Below are 18,996 nucleotides of genomic sequence, written 5' to 3' on the forward strand. Positions count from 1 at the left end.
GCCCAGGGTTCCTGCTCATCTGCGTGAATGTGCCGTTGGCATGCTGCAAGGAGGCATGAGGACTGCAGATGTGGCCAGGGCAATAAATTCCATTGTCCGTACTGTGAGACGCCTAGGACAGCGCTACAGGGAGATAGGACGGACAGCTGATTGTCCTCGCAGTGGCAGACCACGTGTAACAACACCTGCACAGGATTGGTACATCCGAACATCACACCTGCAGGACAGGTACAGGATGGCAACAACAACTGCCCGAGTTACACCAGGAAAGCACAATCCCTCCATCAGTGCTCAGACTGTCCGCAATAGGCTGAGAGAGGCTGGACTGTGGGCTTCTAGGCCTGTTGTAAGGCAGGTCCTCACCAGACATCCCGGCAACAACGTCGCCTGTGGGCACAAACCCACCGTCGCTGGACCAGATCGGAATGGCAAAAAGTGCTCTTCACTGAAGAGTCGCAGTTTTGTCTCACCAGGGGTGATGGTTGGATTCGCATTTATCGTCGAAGGAATGAGCGTTACACTGAGGCCTGTACTCTGGAGAGGGATCGATTTGGAGGTGGAGGGTCTGTCATGGTCTGGGGCGGTGTGTCACAGCATCATCTGACTGAGCTTGTTGTCATTGCTGATAATCTCAACGCTGTGCGTTAAAGGGAAGACATCCTCCTCCCTCATGTGGTACCCTTCCTGCAGGCTCATTCTGACATGACCCTCCAGCATGACAATGCCGTCACACTGTATAGGACAGTGTTGAAGAAGCTACTCTGAAAATGTATTTTACCAAGCTACCAATTACTTCACACTGAAAGACATTAAGCTACACTAAAGTTACCTTTAAGAAAAATATAGTTTTCCTAACTAAAGTTACTTTGAAAAAGGAGTTCACTACATCCAAACTACTTTGTGAAAATTATCATATGTAAATCTGAAATGTCCCTAATGGAAAAACACATGAATTTCACGTGATCATGTGTTTCAGGTGAACATGTGTTTCACATGTGATCTCATGTAATCAAATAATATTTTTTTTATATCTTAGAACCTTGTGTCATGGTCCCGTTTTTGTCTAGTTGCGGAAAAATACAGTAAATCTACAAGTCACTGTATTTTTACAGGTAAATTAAGGTGTTAATGTCAGTATAAATGTTTTATAACAGCCAATCAGCGTTTCGGTAAACTGAATGAGTCTAGCTGCGAATAGTCCTGGCGCACCAAAAAAAGGTGTCAAGGTAAGGCAGTCTGGATTTGGCTTTAGACCAATCACATCAGAAGCCAAATGTCATCCTTGTCCGGGATGCTGGCCTTCTAGGCAGTTCCTCTTTCCAGTATCGGTGTTCTTATACCCATCTTAATCTTTTCTTTTTATTTGCCAGTCTGAGAAATGGCTTTTTCTTTGCAACTCTGCCTAGAAGGCCAGCATCCCGGAGTCGCCTCTTCAGTGTTGACGTTGAGACTGGTGTTTTGTGGGTACTATTTAATGAAGCTGCCAGTTGAGGACTTGTGTGAGGTGTCTGTTTCTCAAACTAGACACACTAATGTAGTTGTCTTCTTGCTCAGTTGTGCACTGGGGCCTCTCACTCCTCTTTCTATTCTGGTTGGAGCCTGTTTGAGCTGTTCTGTGAAGGGAGTAGTACACAGCGTTGTACGAGATCTTCAGTTTCTTGGCAATTTCTTGCATGGAATAGCTTTCATTTCTCAGAACAAGAATAGACTGACGAGTTTCAGAAGAAATTGATTTGTTTCTGGCCATTTTGACCCTGTAATCGAACCCACAAATGCTGATGCTCCAGATACTCAACTAGTCTAAAGAAGGCCAGTTTTATTGCTTCTTTAGTCAGGACAACAGTTTTCAGCTGTGATAACATAAAAAAAAAGGGTTTTGTTGTCACGGTTGTAGTAAGAACTGGACCAAATGGCAGTGTACGTAGAGTTCCACATCTTTATTATAAAGTGAATCTTAAGCAAAACAAAATACTAACAATATACTAACAACGAAAACGTGACTAAGTGGTGCGTGCACATGCACAAACACAAAAATAATATCCCACAAACACAGGTGGGAAAATTAGCTACTTAAATATGATCCCAAATTAAAGACAACGATTACCAGCTGCCTCTAATTGGGAATCATACAAAACACCAACATAGAGAAATAAACTAGAACACAACATAGAAATAATAAACTAGAATACCCCCTAGTCACGCCCTGACCTACTACACCATAGAGAAACAATGGCTCTCTATGGTTAGGGCGTGACATTTCTAATGATCAATTAGCCTTTTTAAATAATTAACTTGGATTAGCTAACCCAACGTGCCATTGGAACACAGGAGTGTGTCACGTTCGTCATACGAAGGAGACCAAGGTGCAGCGTGGTATGCGTACATTCTTCTTTTATTAAAGAAAGAACACAGAACAAACTAACAAATCAACAAAACAAACGAACCGTGAAGCTAATACGAATAGTGCAGACAGGCAACTAAACATAGAATAAGAACCCACGAACACAAAAGGGAAAATGGCTACCTAAATATGATCCCCAATCAGAGACAACGATAAACAGCTGCCTCTGATTGGGAACCATATCAGGCCACTATAGACATACATACTACCTAGACCTACACAACACCTAGACATACAAAACCCATTGACAATACAAAAACTAGCATACCCACCCTAGTCACACCCTGACCTAACCAAAATAATAAAGAAAACAAAGATAACTAAGGTCAGGGCGTGACAGAGTGATGGTTGCTGATAATGGGCCTCCATTCGCCTATGTAGATATTCCATAAAAAATCTGCCATTTCCAGCTACAATAGTCATTTACAACATTAACAATATCTACACTGTATTTTTGATCAATTTGATGTTATTTTAATGGACAACAAAAACTGCTTTTCTTTAAAAAACAAGGACATTTTTAAGTGACCCGAAACTTTTGAACGGTAGTATATATATATATATATATATATATATATATACAGTACCAGTAAAAAGTTTGGACACACCCACTGTACTAATTGGAGGGTTTCTTCTTAATTTTTACTATTTTGATTGTAGAATAATAGTGAAGACATCGAAACTATGAAATAACACATATGGAATCATGTAGTAACAAAAACAATGTTAAACAAATCCAAATAGATTTTTTATTTGAGATTCTTCAAAGTAGCCACCCTTTGCCTTGATGAAAGCTTTGCACACTCTTGGAATTCTCTCAACCAGCTTCACAAGAAATGCTTTTCCAACTGTCCTGAAGGAGTTCCCACATATGCTGAGCACTTGTTGGGATACATTGCAGCTGTCGCAGCATTGGAAGACATAGCTTGGACTGTAGCCTACAAAAGCCCATTCCTGCTCAATTTTGTGGTCAGATTTGTTTAGGTGGAACAAACTTGAACTTTCGCCTTTTTTCAGTGCTGATTTAAACCAGAGAAGTGTCAAATATTTTTTCCGCAAAAATCATTTCTGAATTGAAAAGTAATCCTCGAAGTAATCATCTAGTTTTTCAAAAGTATCTAATCTGATTACAATACTTTTTCTGGTAACGTAACGGATTACAGTTACAGTTTTTTGTCATTATTTACATGTAGCAGATGACATGAAATCCGTTACTTCCCAACCCTGGTTAAGACCGAATGATGATGTCCATTGTCCACAGTGCTCAAACATTGTCATCTAGAATACCTTACACTACTTCACAACTGAAGTGTATCTAAATTACTATCCATTATGATCTCACCTAACAAAACGACACTATACAGATGAAATACTATGTGATAATTGATGAGAAAGAGGCAGGCATTTGGATCTGAAGTTATCTATGATGTGAAGCGTGTTCGCCACCAGGTGGAGTTCTCAGCGCAAAAAAAAAATGAAAACAAATTGGAAGAGTATCTTAAATTCCACTGCACCCAAAGTGCCATGACGAACGGGGGAATACCTATTAAATTTCACTGTCAAGTTCAACCCATTTTCTGAAGATGGTTAGCCTATAGGGCTGTAGGGGAGCGTGTAAAGAGAACAAAAGAGAAGAACTGAACTACTACGATGCTTAACTTTGGTTGGCAGTGGTGGGCTGACGACCACTTAGCACGTGCGCTCCCACGCAGTTGCACTCTGAAATTAATTCTGTCAGCGCGCACCATCCAACGTCGCCTTCCCGCTTGTCGCTTTCTTGACACTGAGACCTCAAATTGAATGGCTACAGAGATGTAGCGATCTCGTACATTTGGAGCAGCTCTTGCGTTGCGTGCGGTAAAATACAGATGTTCCGTTTTTTTGGACTGTGATGATTCTGACTTTCCACTTTCTGATTAGTGTTACAAGGCATTCGGTGTTCTCCTGAAACGGGTGTTGGCAATTGCTCGATCATTTCTCGGCAACTTCTCCGCACAACTGGGACTGGAAAAGCTGCTTCAGAACGTGGAGTGGCGCGTTCGAAGCTGCATGCGCTGTTGAATTAAAGAAAACTAAACTACCAAGAGCAATTCCTCAACTCTGCACAGTTGTTTGATTTCAAAAGTGTTTGTTACTTATTTATTATATATATATATTTTTTTAAAGAATACGAATATTATTTTTAGACCAACGCGCTTAACGCTCTTGGAGCCTTGATCGGGAGCTTGGAATGGACTCCACAAAGATGACTTTGGACCGGAGCCCTCTGCCTCCCAAGACAAACTCTCTCCATTCCGTGGGTTTACCTGCCTGCTCACCCAAACGGCGCTTCATAAAGCTGGGGAGAAAACCAAGTGATGGCTCTTCACAGTAAGTAATGCATGTAGACCTACTGTACTACAATGCTTTTCAAAAATGTAAAGCATTGTATTTGGGACAAATCATTAACTAAACCCTAAACCTCAACTAAATCTTGAAATGAATCATGTGGAAATTGAGCACGTTGAGGTGACTAAACTGCTTAGAGTAACTCTGGATTGTAAACTGTCATGGTCAAAACATATTGATACAACAGTAGCTAGGATGGGGAGAAGTCTGTCCATAATAAAGCACTACTCTGCCTTCTTAACAGCATTATCAACAAGGAAGGTCCTACAGGCCCTAGTTTTGTCGCACCTGGACTACTGTTCAGTCATGTAGTCAAGTGCCACAAAGAGGGACTTAGGGAAATTGCAGTTGACTCAGAATAGGGCAGCACGGCTGGCCATTAGATGTTCACAGAGAGCTAACATTAATAATATGCTTGTTATTCTCTCCTGGCTCAAAGTGGAGGAGAGAGTGACTTCATCACTACTTGTATTTGTGAGCTGTATTGACATGTTGAAAGCACTGAGCTGTCTGTCTAAACTACTGGCACACAGCTCAGACACCCATGCATACCCCACAAGACATGCCACCAGAGGTCTCGTCACAGTCCCCAAGTACAGAACAGACTATGGGAGGCACACAGTACTACATAGAGCAATGACTACACGGAACTCTATTCCACATCAAGTAACTCGTGCAAGCAGTAAAATTTGATTTAAAAAAACAGATAAAAATACACCTTAAGGAACAGTGGGGACTGTGAAGCAACACAAATATAGTCACAGACACATGCATACCAGACACATACATCCAAACACACGATAACATACGCACTATACAAACATGGATGGATTTTGTGTTGTAGATATGTGGTAGTAGAGTAGGGGCCTGATGACACACACTTAATGTGTTGTGAAATCTGTTGTGAATGAATTGTAAAGTTTTAGAAATTGTAGAACGGCCTTAATTTTGCTGGACCCCAGGAAGAGTAGCTGCTGCCTTTGCATTAGGCGGATCCATAATAAATACAAAATACTTGGATGTACAGTTTCAAGGTTGTAGGTGCATGTCGCTCATGGTACCCTGGAATTTGCTATATCATCCACGGGGTTAAAGGTTATGGAAGTTTTAGAACTTTTCCAATAGAGTACCACAGTATGAGTTATAATACCAGGGCTGTCAACTTTTAAAAAAAGCTTTGGAGTTAGATTTGCTATTTGAATTTCCATTACCCCCTGGCACAACCCCTAGACGGGTGGTGGTTTTACAGTTTATTCAGACTATAATGAAATGAAATGGGTAGACAGGCAAATGGGAGACACAGTAGGAAGGTTGGAAGCAGGGATTGATCCTGTTCTCAGGTGGAAAGTTTTATGTGACACGTGTCAGGAGTGTCACCACTACACCAAGGCTTTACCGAGGAAATACTCATATTAATGGTTGATGGCAGTGGGGAACCAAATCATAGATTGCAGTCTCCTTGTCGATAGACAGCTTTCAAGGTAAGAACACAAACATTTTGTATTTTGTAATTTGGGTGAATGATCTCTTTAAAATAGGACTGGAATAAAGTCCTGCTTTCTGTCCAGAAGGGCTGGCCACCCCTGATCTATGTTCCCAAGTGCTGGGTGTTGTTATAACAATTAATTTCTCAAAATCACCCAACCTTTAAGAAAAATCGAATGAATATCAATATTCAGGTGATTTACACATACTAGTTTAAGATCCTTGCCATTATCTTACTCTACACACACAGAAGTTGTGAGTCCCCTTAACATCTCTGCCTAGCATGTGCACAATACTAAAATGTGCAAAATTATATTTGATTCCTGGAGCATTTAATATCCAATGTGTATTTGTATGACTTATTCAAAACTGCCCACAAATGGCTGCAAAAATACATAGCCTCATGTCATTAATTTTCAAATACACAAGTAAGCATATCAAATTTCAAATTGTGTGCCCACAAACTGTTAGGACCTACATAAAGCTGTTACAGCAGCAGAGTCCTAACAGAAGTCCCAACACCTTACCACTGCTACACCAGGCTATCAGCGGAGCCTTGTCTGGCAGCAAAACAGTTAATTCAGCCTCATTTACTGCCTTTTAAAAAAACATATCTGATATGGCTGACTTGCTTAAACAACTGTGGTTTCTACTGACAATTGAGATGTACAAACTATTGCATAAGGGAACGACAAGCGGATAAGAGGCAATCCTTAATTTCGATTAAGACATTCATGAGCGAGCTAGGATGGACGTAGTCAATATAACTATTTGTTCAGCACTTTTGAAATGTACAGCAACAGAATTCAGAACATGGGCCATTCTTACAGTGTTCTCCCTGTACACCAAGTCAGAACCGTATGATAAATTAAAGGGGCATATAAGCAGACAATGAAAGCTCTTACAATATTCAATGATTACATTTCTCAAAAACAGGTTATAGGCTAGATGTGCACCACCAAGTCAGAACAGTAAATGCAATAAATAGGTGAAAATATACCAAATTAAAGTAGAATCATGATGGCGTCAGTGATCTTCAGGTCGTAGCTCTAGAAAGTGGCCCAAGTTCCGAATGTACAATTCCGAGTTGGATGAAAGTTCAAAACACATTTTCCCAGTCGTAGCTCGTTTTTCCCGAGTTCCCAGTTGCTTGAACTCACTAAAGTCAGATTTTGCAGTTCCAAGTTAACAGTTGTTTTGAGCGAGGCATCAATCATGCTTCATTGACAGCATGGCCGATGTTGAATGTTTATCATTTTAAACTAAGAAAAGAGACCCTTAATTTTTATTGACTTGGCCAAAGCTTTTGATACGGTAGACCATTCCATTCTCGTGGGCCGGCTAAGGAGTATTGGTGTCTCTGAGGGGTCTTTGGCCTGGTTTGCTAACTACCTCTCTCAAAGAGTGCAGTGTATACAGTCAGAACATCTGCTTCTTCCTACAGCTCAGGCAGTAGGAAGCTCTCTCATCCATTTATATGCAGGTGATACAGTCTTATACTCAGCTGGCCCCTCCCCGGATTTTGTGTTAAACGCTCTACAACAAAGCTTTCTTAGTGTCCAACAAGCTTTCTCTACCCTTAACCTTGTTCTGAACACCTCCAAAACAAAGGTCATGTGATTTGGTAAGAATAATGCCCCTCTTCCCACAGGTGTTATTACTACCTCTGAGGGTTTAGAGCTTGAGGTACTCACCTCATGCAAGTACTTGGGAGTATGGCTAGACGGTGCACTGTCCTTCTCTCAGCACATATCAAAGCTGCAGGCTAAAGTTAAATCTAGACTTGGTTTCCTCTATCGTAATCGCTCCTCTTTCACCCCAGCTGCCAAACTAACCCTGATTCAGATGACCATCCTACCCATGCTAGATTATGGAAACTTAGTTTATAGATCAGCAGGTAAGGGTGCTCTCGAGCAGCTAGATGTTCTTTACCATTCGGCCATCAGATTTGCCACCAATGCTCCTTATAGGACACATCACTGCACTCATCACTGCACTATACTCCTCTGTAAACTGGTCATCTCTGTGTACCCGTCGCAAGACCCACTGGTTGATGCTTATTTATAAAACCCTCTTAGGCCTCACTCCCCCCTGTCTGAGATATCTACTGCAGCCCTCACCCTCCACATACAACACCCGTTCTGCCAGTCACATTCTGTTAAAGGTCCCCAAAGCACACACATCCCTGGGTCGCTCCTCTTTTCAGTTCACTGCAACTAGCGACTGGAACGAGCTGCAGCAAACACTCAAACTGGACAGTTTTATCTCAATCTCTTCATTCAAATCCTCAATCATGGACACTTACTGACAGTTGCTTTGCATGATGTATTGTTGTCTCTACCTTCTTGACCTTTGTGCCCAATAATGTTTGTACCATTTTTTGTGCTGCTACCATGTTGTGATGCTACCATGTTGTTTTTATGTTGTGTTACTACCATGCTGTGTTGTCATGTGTTGCTGCCTTGCTGTGTTGGTCTCTCATAAAGGTCTCTCTTTATGTAGTGTTGTGTTGTCTCTCTTGTTGTGATGTGTTTTGTCCGATATTTATATTGTATTTATTTATTTTAATCCCAGGTCCCCGTAGGAGGCCTTTTGGTCGGCCGTCATTGTAAATAAGAATTTGTTCTTAACTAAATTGTTTAGTGAAATAAAGGTAAAATATAATAATAAAACAAATGTAAAAAAAATCTTAGACTTGGGACCACACAGCCACTACACTGAATAGCAGGCTAATGATTGCTTTGAGATGCTTGCAGTTAGCCACTGATTCCTTCCAAACCACTCATTGTTGAATTTGTTATTTCCAACTTGTTGTGTAATGTTTGTCCAATGGCCGATGAACACCGATAAGTTTTATCTATAATTTCTCTTCATATGACAAGGATTAAAAAGGACTTGCCAGTAGATTGTCGACTTGATTCATGATGATGACTGCTAGGCAAGATTTTGAAGGTATGATTTTGACATGATCAGTCCAATCAATGCCTTACTCCACAAAAAAAGAGATCATGTTTGTATAATGCTTTTTTAACTAAATTTTATATATATATATATATATATATATATATATCATTTTGACATTGTTTACAAACTGATATGTGACACGTATTAATACCAAAATAACATGCAAAACAGGAAAGCCCCACCTGCCCTGAATGAGGGGTCGCCTCTGATGTCACCCCACTAAACTTCCCTGCTAAAACATACTTTAGGTCTCCGCTGACTTTTCGTTGTGACAGCTTACATTCCAATCACCAAACGAGCCTGCCATAGACTAATGCAGGTGTGGATTCATTTGACTCTAGTACATGCTCTCAACTGGCTGCATTCTGCAATAGGGACGGGAGTAACAGAAACCTAATTTTGTTGGCAACATTGTACATACAATGTAGTGCTACTGTGCTGCTCATGTTACAGTTTTACAATCCCAGTAGAGAGTGCTCTAATCTTGAGGGGCGTTTCTAAAAATAAAAAAAATGCACCCAATCCCCTTGATCCCTTTCATAAGTACACCAAACAAATGTTAGAATGTGCTGCGGTTCACTGTGCTGTGGCAAGACAGTACAATGATAGAGGTTCCGCTCGTGATGTTATATTGCAGGTGCAGAGGCTCCGGATTCAAAATGATTTGGAGCACAGTTGAAAAGTTAACGCATTGACTATACAATTGACTAATTAGAAAAAGAAAAGCAGTACTGAGTGAGATGTAAGAGGTGAGCATGAGAAGAAGGTCAAATGCGTGTGTCTCACACCCAATGCGTGAGAGTTGGCAGCTCTGTAATACACATAATACCTAGCGGTCAAACATGGAAATGATTCCAATGGTTTTCCACCTTTCATTTTTCCCATAGGGGATTTTTTAAAAACACTTCAAATAAGGACTGTTTCATGTAGACTTGACATTTTGACCATAACCATGTAAATCTCTCTCGGACAAGGTGACTTTTATCAACATATTCGCATAATTTGCTGCTAATGTGGCTATCATACAGAACTACAAATGCCTGTCTCTATCAAGTTTAGGTAAGACCCAGATGCAGACAGTGTAGAAGTAACAAGAGTTTATTACAACCACAGGGGCAGGCAAATGACAGGTCAAGGCACTCAGGGGTCAGTAATCCAGAAAGGGTGTAAACGGTCCAGAACGGCAGGCAGTCTCAGGGTCAGGGCAGGTAGGGGTCAATAATCCAAAACGGTGGGGGAAGGTACAAACGGAAGGCAGTCTCAGGGTCAGGGCATGCAGAACGGTCAAAACCGGGAAGGACTAGAAAACAGGAGCAGGAAAACAGGCAGGAGCAGGGAAACAAACGCTGGTAGGTTTTCCGAACAAAAAACCCCCCAAAAAACAGGCAACAGACAAACAGAGAACACAGGTATAAATACACAGGGGATAATGGGGAAGATAGGCAAAACCTGGAGGAGGGGTGGAGACAATCACAAAGACAGGTGAAACAGATCAGGGTGTGACAGTCTCAAGCTTCACATCACTCACCAGGGCCATGATGATCTGGATGAGATTGCCGAATCAAGGCAAAGTTAAGAATCTCTGGATTAACTATCTAATGTTTGCTAAATTTAATAATGAATACATTGGCTACATTTTATAAATTGACAAATATGTAAGCTATCTTGAGCAAGTTTTAAATTGACACAATACATGTTATCTAGCATGGTTAGCTAGTTAGTGAGACTAGCCTGACTAGATGGCTACATTAGCCATCAATTTGTCTATCCATTTACATGCATGAGAAATGTATAGTTTTCTTTGGCCTTTATAAACCAACAGTCTCACTTGCTAGTTAACTAGCTAGCTAGCGTAGATGGTGAAGCTAGGCATTCTTGATAATGTTTGTTTGTGTCTGTGGGTGAGGGGTAGGTATCCTACTTCAAGTACTACTTGATTTGAAGCTACCCTAGCAAACTGGAACTATATTTGGAAATTTCTATTTTATTTTCTCTCCATTTTACTTATGCTCCTTCCTTCACTTGTTCTTCTCCTGATTTGATAACATTTAGACTCAGTAACACATGTAATGGCACTTACACACTGGCCGTGATAAATGCCAATTGAACCTCGATAAAATATGGGTACCGTGGGTAGAGACCAGTGATCCCAGTTGTTGTCAGCTTGGATGTTGTCATTAAAACATTGTTTGATTGGTTGACAAGATGAACTCTGCTCCTTGGTCAATATGCTGTTTTACATTTTGTGTTATTTATGCTGGTCTAATTCCTAAAATGGAAAAGCAGAAGGGATGTCCCCAATTAGTCGACTGGTTGATTGTTTGGGCGGTAGGCTGTTGGTCGACCAAGTAATTTTTTGTCGAGTCATAGCAAATCTATATATTTTTCATAGCAGACAAGACACCTGTCTTATTCGTGCCCATCTCAGTGAATTAACCCATTGCGGAGGCCGAGACTAAAAGCCAATTTATGCTTGGTCCATTAATGTGATCGGAGGCTTCGTATGGCGGGTGTGACGCAATTGCAGAGCCTCCGGACGCAAGCTGAGGCCAAATCTTGCTCCGTACCGCATCACCGTCCGAAACCGGAGAGCAACCTCTGTCTGGTGAAGTCCACAAAACATATTACAGGTAACAGACAGTTACATAACCTACAGCATGGTCAAGCAAGGTAATGTTTCCGCCATTTTCGGACCACTGAGAGTTACAGGAACTGCCTCAACTGGGCTCCCGAGCGCAGCGGTCCAAGGTACTGCATCTCAGTGCTAGAGGCATCACTGCAGACCCAGGTTCGATTTCAGGCCGTGATTGGGAGTCCCATAGGGCAGCGAACAATTGTCCCAGTGTCGTCTGGGTTAGGGTTTGGCCGGGATAGGCCGTCATTGTAGATAAGAATTTGTTCTTAACTGACTTGCCTAGTTAAAAAATGTAAAATAAATAAATAAAAACTATTCCAGCACCATTTCAACTTCAACATTTCAACATCATAAAATCACATGTGCTTGGTCTAATACAGTGACAACTAAAAGACACCAAAAACTATTTGATCCAATCAACGTAAGCTAAATATGATGTGGCTGTCCATGGTTCTGATTGCTGTGTGTGTGTGTGTGTGTGTGTGTGTGTGTGTCATGTTGATGAAACAGTCTATCACTCTGTCATACTGTACACGCTTTTATTTTTTGTTGTCCTAGACTACCTGGCTAAAATGCTTGCTCGCTAGACTAACTTCCACTCATCGGTAACATTAGGTAGTTAACATGATCCTTTTACATCTAGCTACATATTGAACTTCCATCCTCTCAGAACAGGGGCACAACAATGTATGAATGAATGCTTGGATCAGAACCAGAATCATGTTAATGTCAATGAAGTATGCTCTCAATGTGATTTGATAGGAGTGACGCCAAATCCAAACAGGCTTCCCTTGACACTTTTTTTTAGTGTGCCAGGACCATTCACAGTTGAGCTCGATGCTGATTGGCTATTATTTTACATTTTTTGAATCAAGGGAGGCCAAATGCATTCAATGCTACGGGCGGCAATAATGTCATACCCGTTTGGTCCAGACAGAATCAGATAGATGGCCTACAAGTAGAGAGACAAAGGGGTGCATTTTGGCTCGCTCGGATGCTTTCTCCAGTGAGATACATTCAGCCTCTTGCGAATTAAAGGAAATGTATGAAACACAGAGAGTCATAACATCAATTATTTTATAGATATTTTTTTTTTTCTTTATGATTTTTTTGGGGAAGCCTGGCTTCCCTTGGCATCCATGAATACACGCCACCAGTTGTTTGCAGAGCTCACAACCTATGCTAGACTTGTGAGAAACAAGTTTTGGTTTAAATTGGCATTCCACATGAGAACAGTTGCCGACTTCTCATGTAGCCTATTACCGCCAACTTCAGGAGAGTAATGGCAGAATCTGCGAAAGCCAGGTAGGTGTGGGAGGAGGATGGTTGATCTCTATCTTATTTCATTAAACAGTGCGCTTAAAGCATCAGACCAGCTCAATGCATATATATATAGTTGATTTTATTAAAACACAGTCTATATATGGAAAATATACGTTTTAAAATGTTTACCAATCATTTGGTCGAAAGAACAGACAACTTTCGTCTATTTTGCTCTAATACACCAGTGCATTCTGACACAGTGAATTGACCTCGTTCATATTGAACGATTCTGACACAGTGAATTGACCTCGTTCATATTGTTGGCAGACATAAGGGATTAAATATGGATCTTCACTGGCTAAAGGAGAAGAGGATCTGGTAAAATAAGGGTATGTTGCTATTGTCATCTCGGTTGCTTGCTAGCTAGCTTTTTGGCAATTAACTAGCCTAGTATTCATGGCACATTGTAAATATCTGACTTCTACTAGGATAGTATTCTGTACAAGATACAAGACCAAATGCATAAATAAGCCAACAAATATGAGTTAAATCAAATGTGGAAGAGTAAATGAAAATGTCAAATATATATTTCGTTTTTGATCAAGGTAGGTAGTAGCTGGCAGCAAAGGTGCCAGAGCTTGCAGGGATTTGTAGTTTTGCATGATGTCTATGTTGATGCTAATTAGCTTTTTTCGAATCTGAGAGTAAATAGAGACTAATAAATTGATAAAAGTCACCTTGTCCGAGAGAGATTTACACGGTTATTAAAATGTCACGCCAGGGAAAACCTACACGAAACAGAGGCCTTGTTTGAAGTGGTTCTAAATTCCCCTATGGGAGAAATAAATGGTTAGAAAATGGTTGGAACCATTTCTGGTTTTAATCACTAGGTTTTATGGGTATTATGACCCATACACCGTGGGGCTCTATAAACGTTAATCTGAAAGAAACAACTCCAATTCCCTTAACAATGAAGCATTGAGCAATTAAAATAAGAAGCTTACATGGATTGTTGCAGAAATAGGTCTAACAACACCATATTATCTCATTAACAGACTGAGCATAGCACAGTAAAGTAAGATTGGGGACTGTTGATGGATGGATGGTAATGTCTAGTTGAGACTCAATGTTGATACCTTTCTCAAAGAGGGTAGAGATATGAGGAAGTGACACAGTGGATTTAGATTACTATTATTTAGATTTTCTGGAAGGTTTTTTTAATTAGAGTTCTATAGTATGTCATTCTAGCATTTTGTAGCACTCTTATTGGTGGGACAACATTGCTTACTGACAGAGCGACTTCTCTCTATATTTCTCTCTCCCTTTATCTCTCTTTCTCATTATCTCGATCTGTGTCCCCCACCCTCCTCCTCAGGTCAGGCTCCTCTGGTTCCAGTACCAGGTCAGCTGACAGTGTGGGCGTGGACGTCATCCGACAGCCATCCAGGAGTCGCATCCGCCGTCATACCAACCGCTTGTCTGCTGTGTTCCAGCGAGGCTCCGCCCATAACGCCACCGCCATGGCCTTACCCGGGTTACCTGGCTTACCTAGCCACGCTTGGAAGGAGTCGAATGACAGAAGTATGCCTTTTTCTAATCAAAATTTTATTTTTATAAACATTAACCCTAACCTTGACAATGACAAACGAGTTGGCTGAAGCAGAAAGCATCTGACTGGCAAGCAGTCTAAAACCTTAACCCCGACCCCAGCCTAAAATAAATTAAGTGCACTTGCTTACCAGTTCTGATGATGTAGTCACTACTTTTCTTCTTGACGTTTCCATCTAGTTTCTCCCGGGGATGCATCAATGACAGACGACCCTGCTGAACTGTCCAATCAGATAACAGCACCAGGCATTCTGAAGATCTTTGGCAGTGAGATCTGCCAGGGGGCAAACTACAAGAGCGTCCTGGCAACAACACACTCCAGTGCTAAGGAGCTGGTCAAAGAGGCACTGGAGAGGTACAGGAGTGTGCGTGTGTGTGTGCGCATGTATGTATGCATGTTGTCTTAGATTTCTTAGATTTTGGGTAGATTTAAAGATTTATTTGGGCTGCAATTTCTGAGGCTGTTAACTCGAATGAACTTATCCTCTGCAGTAGAGGTAACTCTGGGTCTTCCTTTCCTGTTGCAATCCTCATGAGAGACAGTTTCCTCATAGCGCTTGATGGTTTTTGCAACTACACTTGAAGTTTTATGCATTGACTGATCTTCATGACTGTCGTTTCTCTTTGCTTATTTGAGCTGTTCTTGCCGTAATATGGACTTGGTCTTTTACCAAATAGGGCTATCTTCTGTATACCACCCCTACCTCGTCACAACACAACTGATTGGCTCAAAAGAAGGAAAGAAATTCCACAAATAAACTTTTAACAAGGCACACCTGTTAATTTAAATGCATTCCAAGTGACTACCTCATGAAGTTGGTTGAGAGAATGCCAAGTGTGTGCAAAGCTGTCATCAAGGCAAAGGGTGGCTACTTTGAAGAATCTCAAATGTACAATATATTTGATTTATTTAAGACTTTTTTGTTTTCTGAATGATTCCATATGTGTTATTTCACCGTTTGGATGTCTTCACTATTATTCTACAATGTAGAAAATAGTAAAAATAAAGAAAAACCCTTGAACGAGTAGGTGTGTCCAAACTTTTGACTGGAACTGTACTTGGAGAATCATAAATATACTGTAATGACATACAGAGTCTTTGATCATATATGAAACTTGTTTGGCAATTGTTTTAGAGACGTGCCATGTGCAGCTTGTTATCCAGTGTCAGGGGCCTGTGAGCTGTAAGTACTATGCCAGAGCGGCCACTGTGAATTAGATGACTAATGCACATCCTTCACGCTGGTGTTGAGCCTATGCTATGCAAGGAATAGAATTCAGACAAATGTATATATTGTTCTCAAGGGTAGTTGTTTAGTATAACTGCAGTGTAGTGTATTGATTGTACATGTCTGGTGTGTGTGGTGTGTCATGTTTTGTTTTGGCTATATTTTCAGTATAATGCATTGAGTGTGTGTGCCAGATCTAGCGTTTACATGGGCGTTTTGGAACAACCTAGAGGGAACCACAAACCGTGAAGGCTGACCAATTTAACCATGCTGTTGAGAGCCTCTCTCACTCTCACTCTCACTCTCTCACCTTACTTAATATACTGTATTATAACCAGAAGCAGAATGGAGATACTCAGGGTGGGTTTCTGAGCTTGGCGTGTTAATGCACATGCAGAGACGGTTTACCAGACATAGACTAAGCCTACTGAAGTCCGTTCCCATTGTCCTCCAAGAGTTGTTAGTTGTAAATACTATCCTTGTTATAAACAGCTTCACTTCCCTTAATTGCCCAGGTACGGTCTGAACAAGGAAGAGGCGGAGTCGTATGTTCTCTGCGACTCCATTGGCTACGTGGGTGACCACCAGTGGAAGACGGAATGCTTCCGGGTCGTCGGTGACAATGAGAAGCCCCTCCTCCTGCAGTCACTATGGAAACCCAGGGAGGGTTTGGCGAGGCGGTTTGAGATCCAGAGGAGAGCCAGTGTGGAGGAAAAGAGATCAAGAGACAAGGACACGGTCACTGCTGGTAGGACTGATAGGGAGACTGCAAGGTCTGCAGTACTAGTGGTTTTCTTTATTCCCTGGTAGTTAATTGATTGATTCATGTGGGATATGATACCAGGGTAGTGTCTTTGCTAGGGGGAAGGGACTAAGGGACAGCAAAATGACGTAGAGGTGCATCCTGTTATGTGTTTGTCTTATGAATGGTTAAACCAACTCTTATGATAGCCCCCTGCCTGTGTTTTACTGTTTTGCCATTTTAATGTTGAACGTTTCTCTCTCCCAACCATCATATCCACCACTGCAGTCTGTTTCCTGCACGTTAGCTTCTGCATGTTGACTTTGGCAGACACACACACACACACATATCCAAACTCTCTCCTGTCTCTCAGGCATCAACGCCCAGGCTCGTAAACTCCAGAAGAGCCGCTCTCGAGTCACCTCTGCCCTGATCGAGAGGAGTGTGTATGTGACCTCTACCCTAGAGAGGGGTGTGTGTGGGGCTTGGAACCAAAAGGACAGGGTTGGGAGGGTATGTGGGGTCCAGAATAAGTCTGAACGGGGGCCGGGTCTGTGGAGGAGCCAGAGTGAAGCAGACCTCTCACCCCAGTCCACAGAAACTCAACAGAGACACCAACAGAACCCCACTGAGCCCCTTAGTCAGAAGCCCAATGAGTTCCACACTCCCAGTCAAGACGAGAACCACAATCAGTGTCACAGTCAGGACCATGAACAGAATGTGGAACACAATCACAAATTGAACCTCGATAAGAACCTCAAACAGAGAGATGAAGAGAGCTATGTTGACGCCAATGTTCCCCCTCTGGAGGACCCCGGATCAGAGACTTACACAGAGCCCCTCTGTCCTTCCCCTGAGATGGAGAGAGAGAGGGAGGAGACAGAGAGCAGTGACGATAACGTAACACTTTACTCCATTCACCCTCCCCAAGACTGCCCCTACTTACTGCTGCTACAGGGCTACAGCAACAGACAGGTAGGACACACAGTACTCCATTCACTCACCCCACGAGTACCCCACACACATTGAGTCTCATCAATCCCCCTCTTGAACACCTCTCTCCCCTGTCTCTCTCCCCTTTCTCTCCTCTCTCCCTCACCCTTATCTCCCTCCCTCTATTTCTGAGGTTGCTGCTCCTTATGGAAACAGATAACTATGTTCTCATTCTCTCAAGGTGTCTGTGGACAATGGACAGAGAATCTATCACAGTATTCTCTCCCTCGTGGCTCCACTTTGTCCTCAAACTCTCTGCCTGCTCTTACTCACCACATTGGGCACACACACACACACACACACACACACACACATTGGTGATGCTCCATCACATGCTGCAGGGGTGGACAGGCCATCTGGAATTTCAGGCAAATGCCAGATGGGCTGGTCCATTTTTTTGCCCAGTTGGCCTTTTTATCATTATTTGGCTGATAATGGGGGCATCAAGGAAAAAAATGGACGGTGTGTTAGAAATTCCAAGGCCAAGTTCTGGTCCCAGTCCGCCCCTGACATGCTATCTCTAGCTCACAGTAAACATTACAGTTGGAACATCTGAGATTCCAGGCAAGCAATCCCATTTTCCCACTGGAAAAATTCACAGAGACAGTTAGGGACAAACAGCGGAGAGAATCCTTCTTGGAAATGCCAGCGTGAGCAGAAACGTGTGTAAAAACACAGATCCGGATACAGAGTTGTGCAACAGTGGCACTGCTTCCTGACTGATTACAGTGGGCTATAACGGATTCAGGGTGGTGATACATACACACACATGCACACGCACACACGCGCATGCAAGATGTGCACACATACGCAACACAAGTACTCTTACGTCAGCACCTAGGATTTTCAATGTATTTGTTTATTGTTCCCATAGTAATCCATTTGTTATCTCACCATTTCTTATCTCGTTCAAATATAATAGTTTCAAACTCACTCATGTGTAACACACATTTAATATTGATAGAGGCTGAATGAAGAGTTGAATGCTAGGTTTTTTGGTATTGAACTCATCTCATACTGTATGTTCTGCCAGGTATTCTAAAACTAATTTCTCTCTCTTCCCCTCTCTCTCTCTCTCTCTCTCTCTGGTCATTTCTATGTAATAGGACCCATGAGCACCAACATGTGAACTTCATAGGAGCATGTCAAATTGGGTGTAAAATAAAAGCTAAGAGTCAATATTTCTGAGAAATTAAGGCATATATACATTTTCAACCATTTTCCCTCCTAAAAATTTTCAATAAGCAAAGGCTTTGATTTCTGGTCAAACAGATGGAAAAGGGGTCTT

The 18,996-nt window shown here is 41.8% G+C and overlaps 1 protein-coding gene across 1 annotated transcript in view; it reads left to right on the forward strand.

Annotated features, from left to right (window-relative positions):
* Nucleotides 1-4,188: 4,188 nt before the first annotated feature.
* LOC139375629 (ras-interacting protein 1-like) overlaps nucleotides 4,189-18,996 on the forward strand; it is a 33,342-nt gene continuing 18,534 nt past the window's right edge. The window contains exons 1-5 of the mRNA XM_071117424.1: nucleotides 4,189-4,771; nucleotides 14,512-14,717; nucleotides 14,925-15,099; nucleotides 16,489-16,721; nucleotides 17,089-17,690. Of these exons, the coding sequence (XP_070973525.1) occupies nucleotides 4,632-4,771; nucleotides 14,512-14,717; nucleotides 14,925-15,099; nucleotides 16,489-16,721; nucleotides 17,089-17,690 (1,356 nt within the window). The 5' untranslated portion in view covers nucleotides 4,189-4,631. The remainder of the gene's footprint in view (nucleotides 4,772-14,511; nucleotides 14,718-14,924; nucleotides 15,100-16,488; nucleotides 16,722-17,088; nucleotides 17,691-18,996) is intronic.

Source organism: Oncorhynchus clarkii, chromosome 20, assembly GCF_045791955.1.
Source record: "Oncorhynchus clarkii lewisi isolate Uvic-CL-2024 chromosome 20, UVic_Ocla_1.0, whole genome shotgun sequence".
Classification (NCBI taxonomy): domain Eukaryota; kingdom Metazoa; phylum Chordata; class Actinopteri; order Salmoniformes; family Salmonidae; genus Oncorhynchus; species Oncorhynchus clarkii.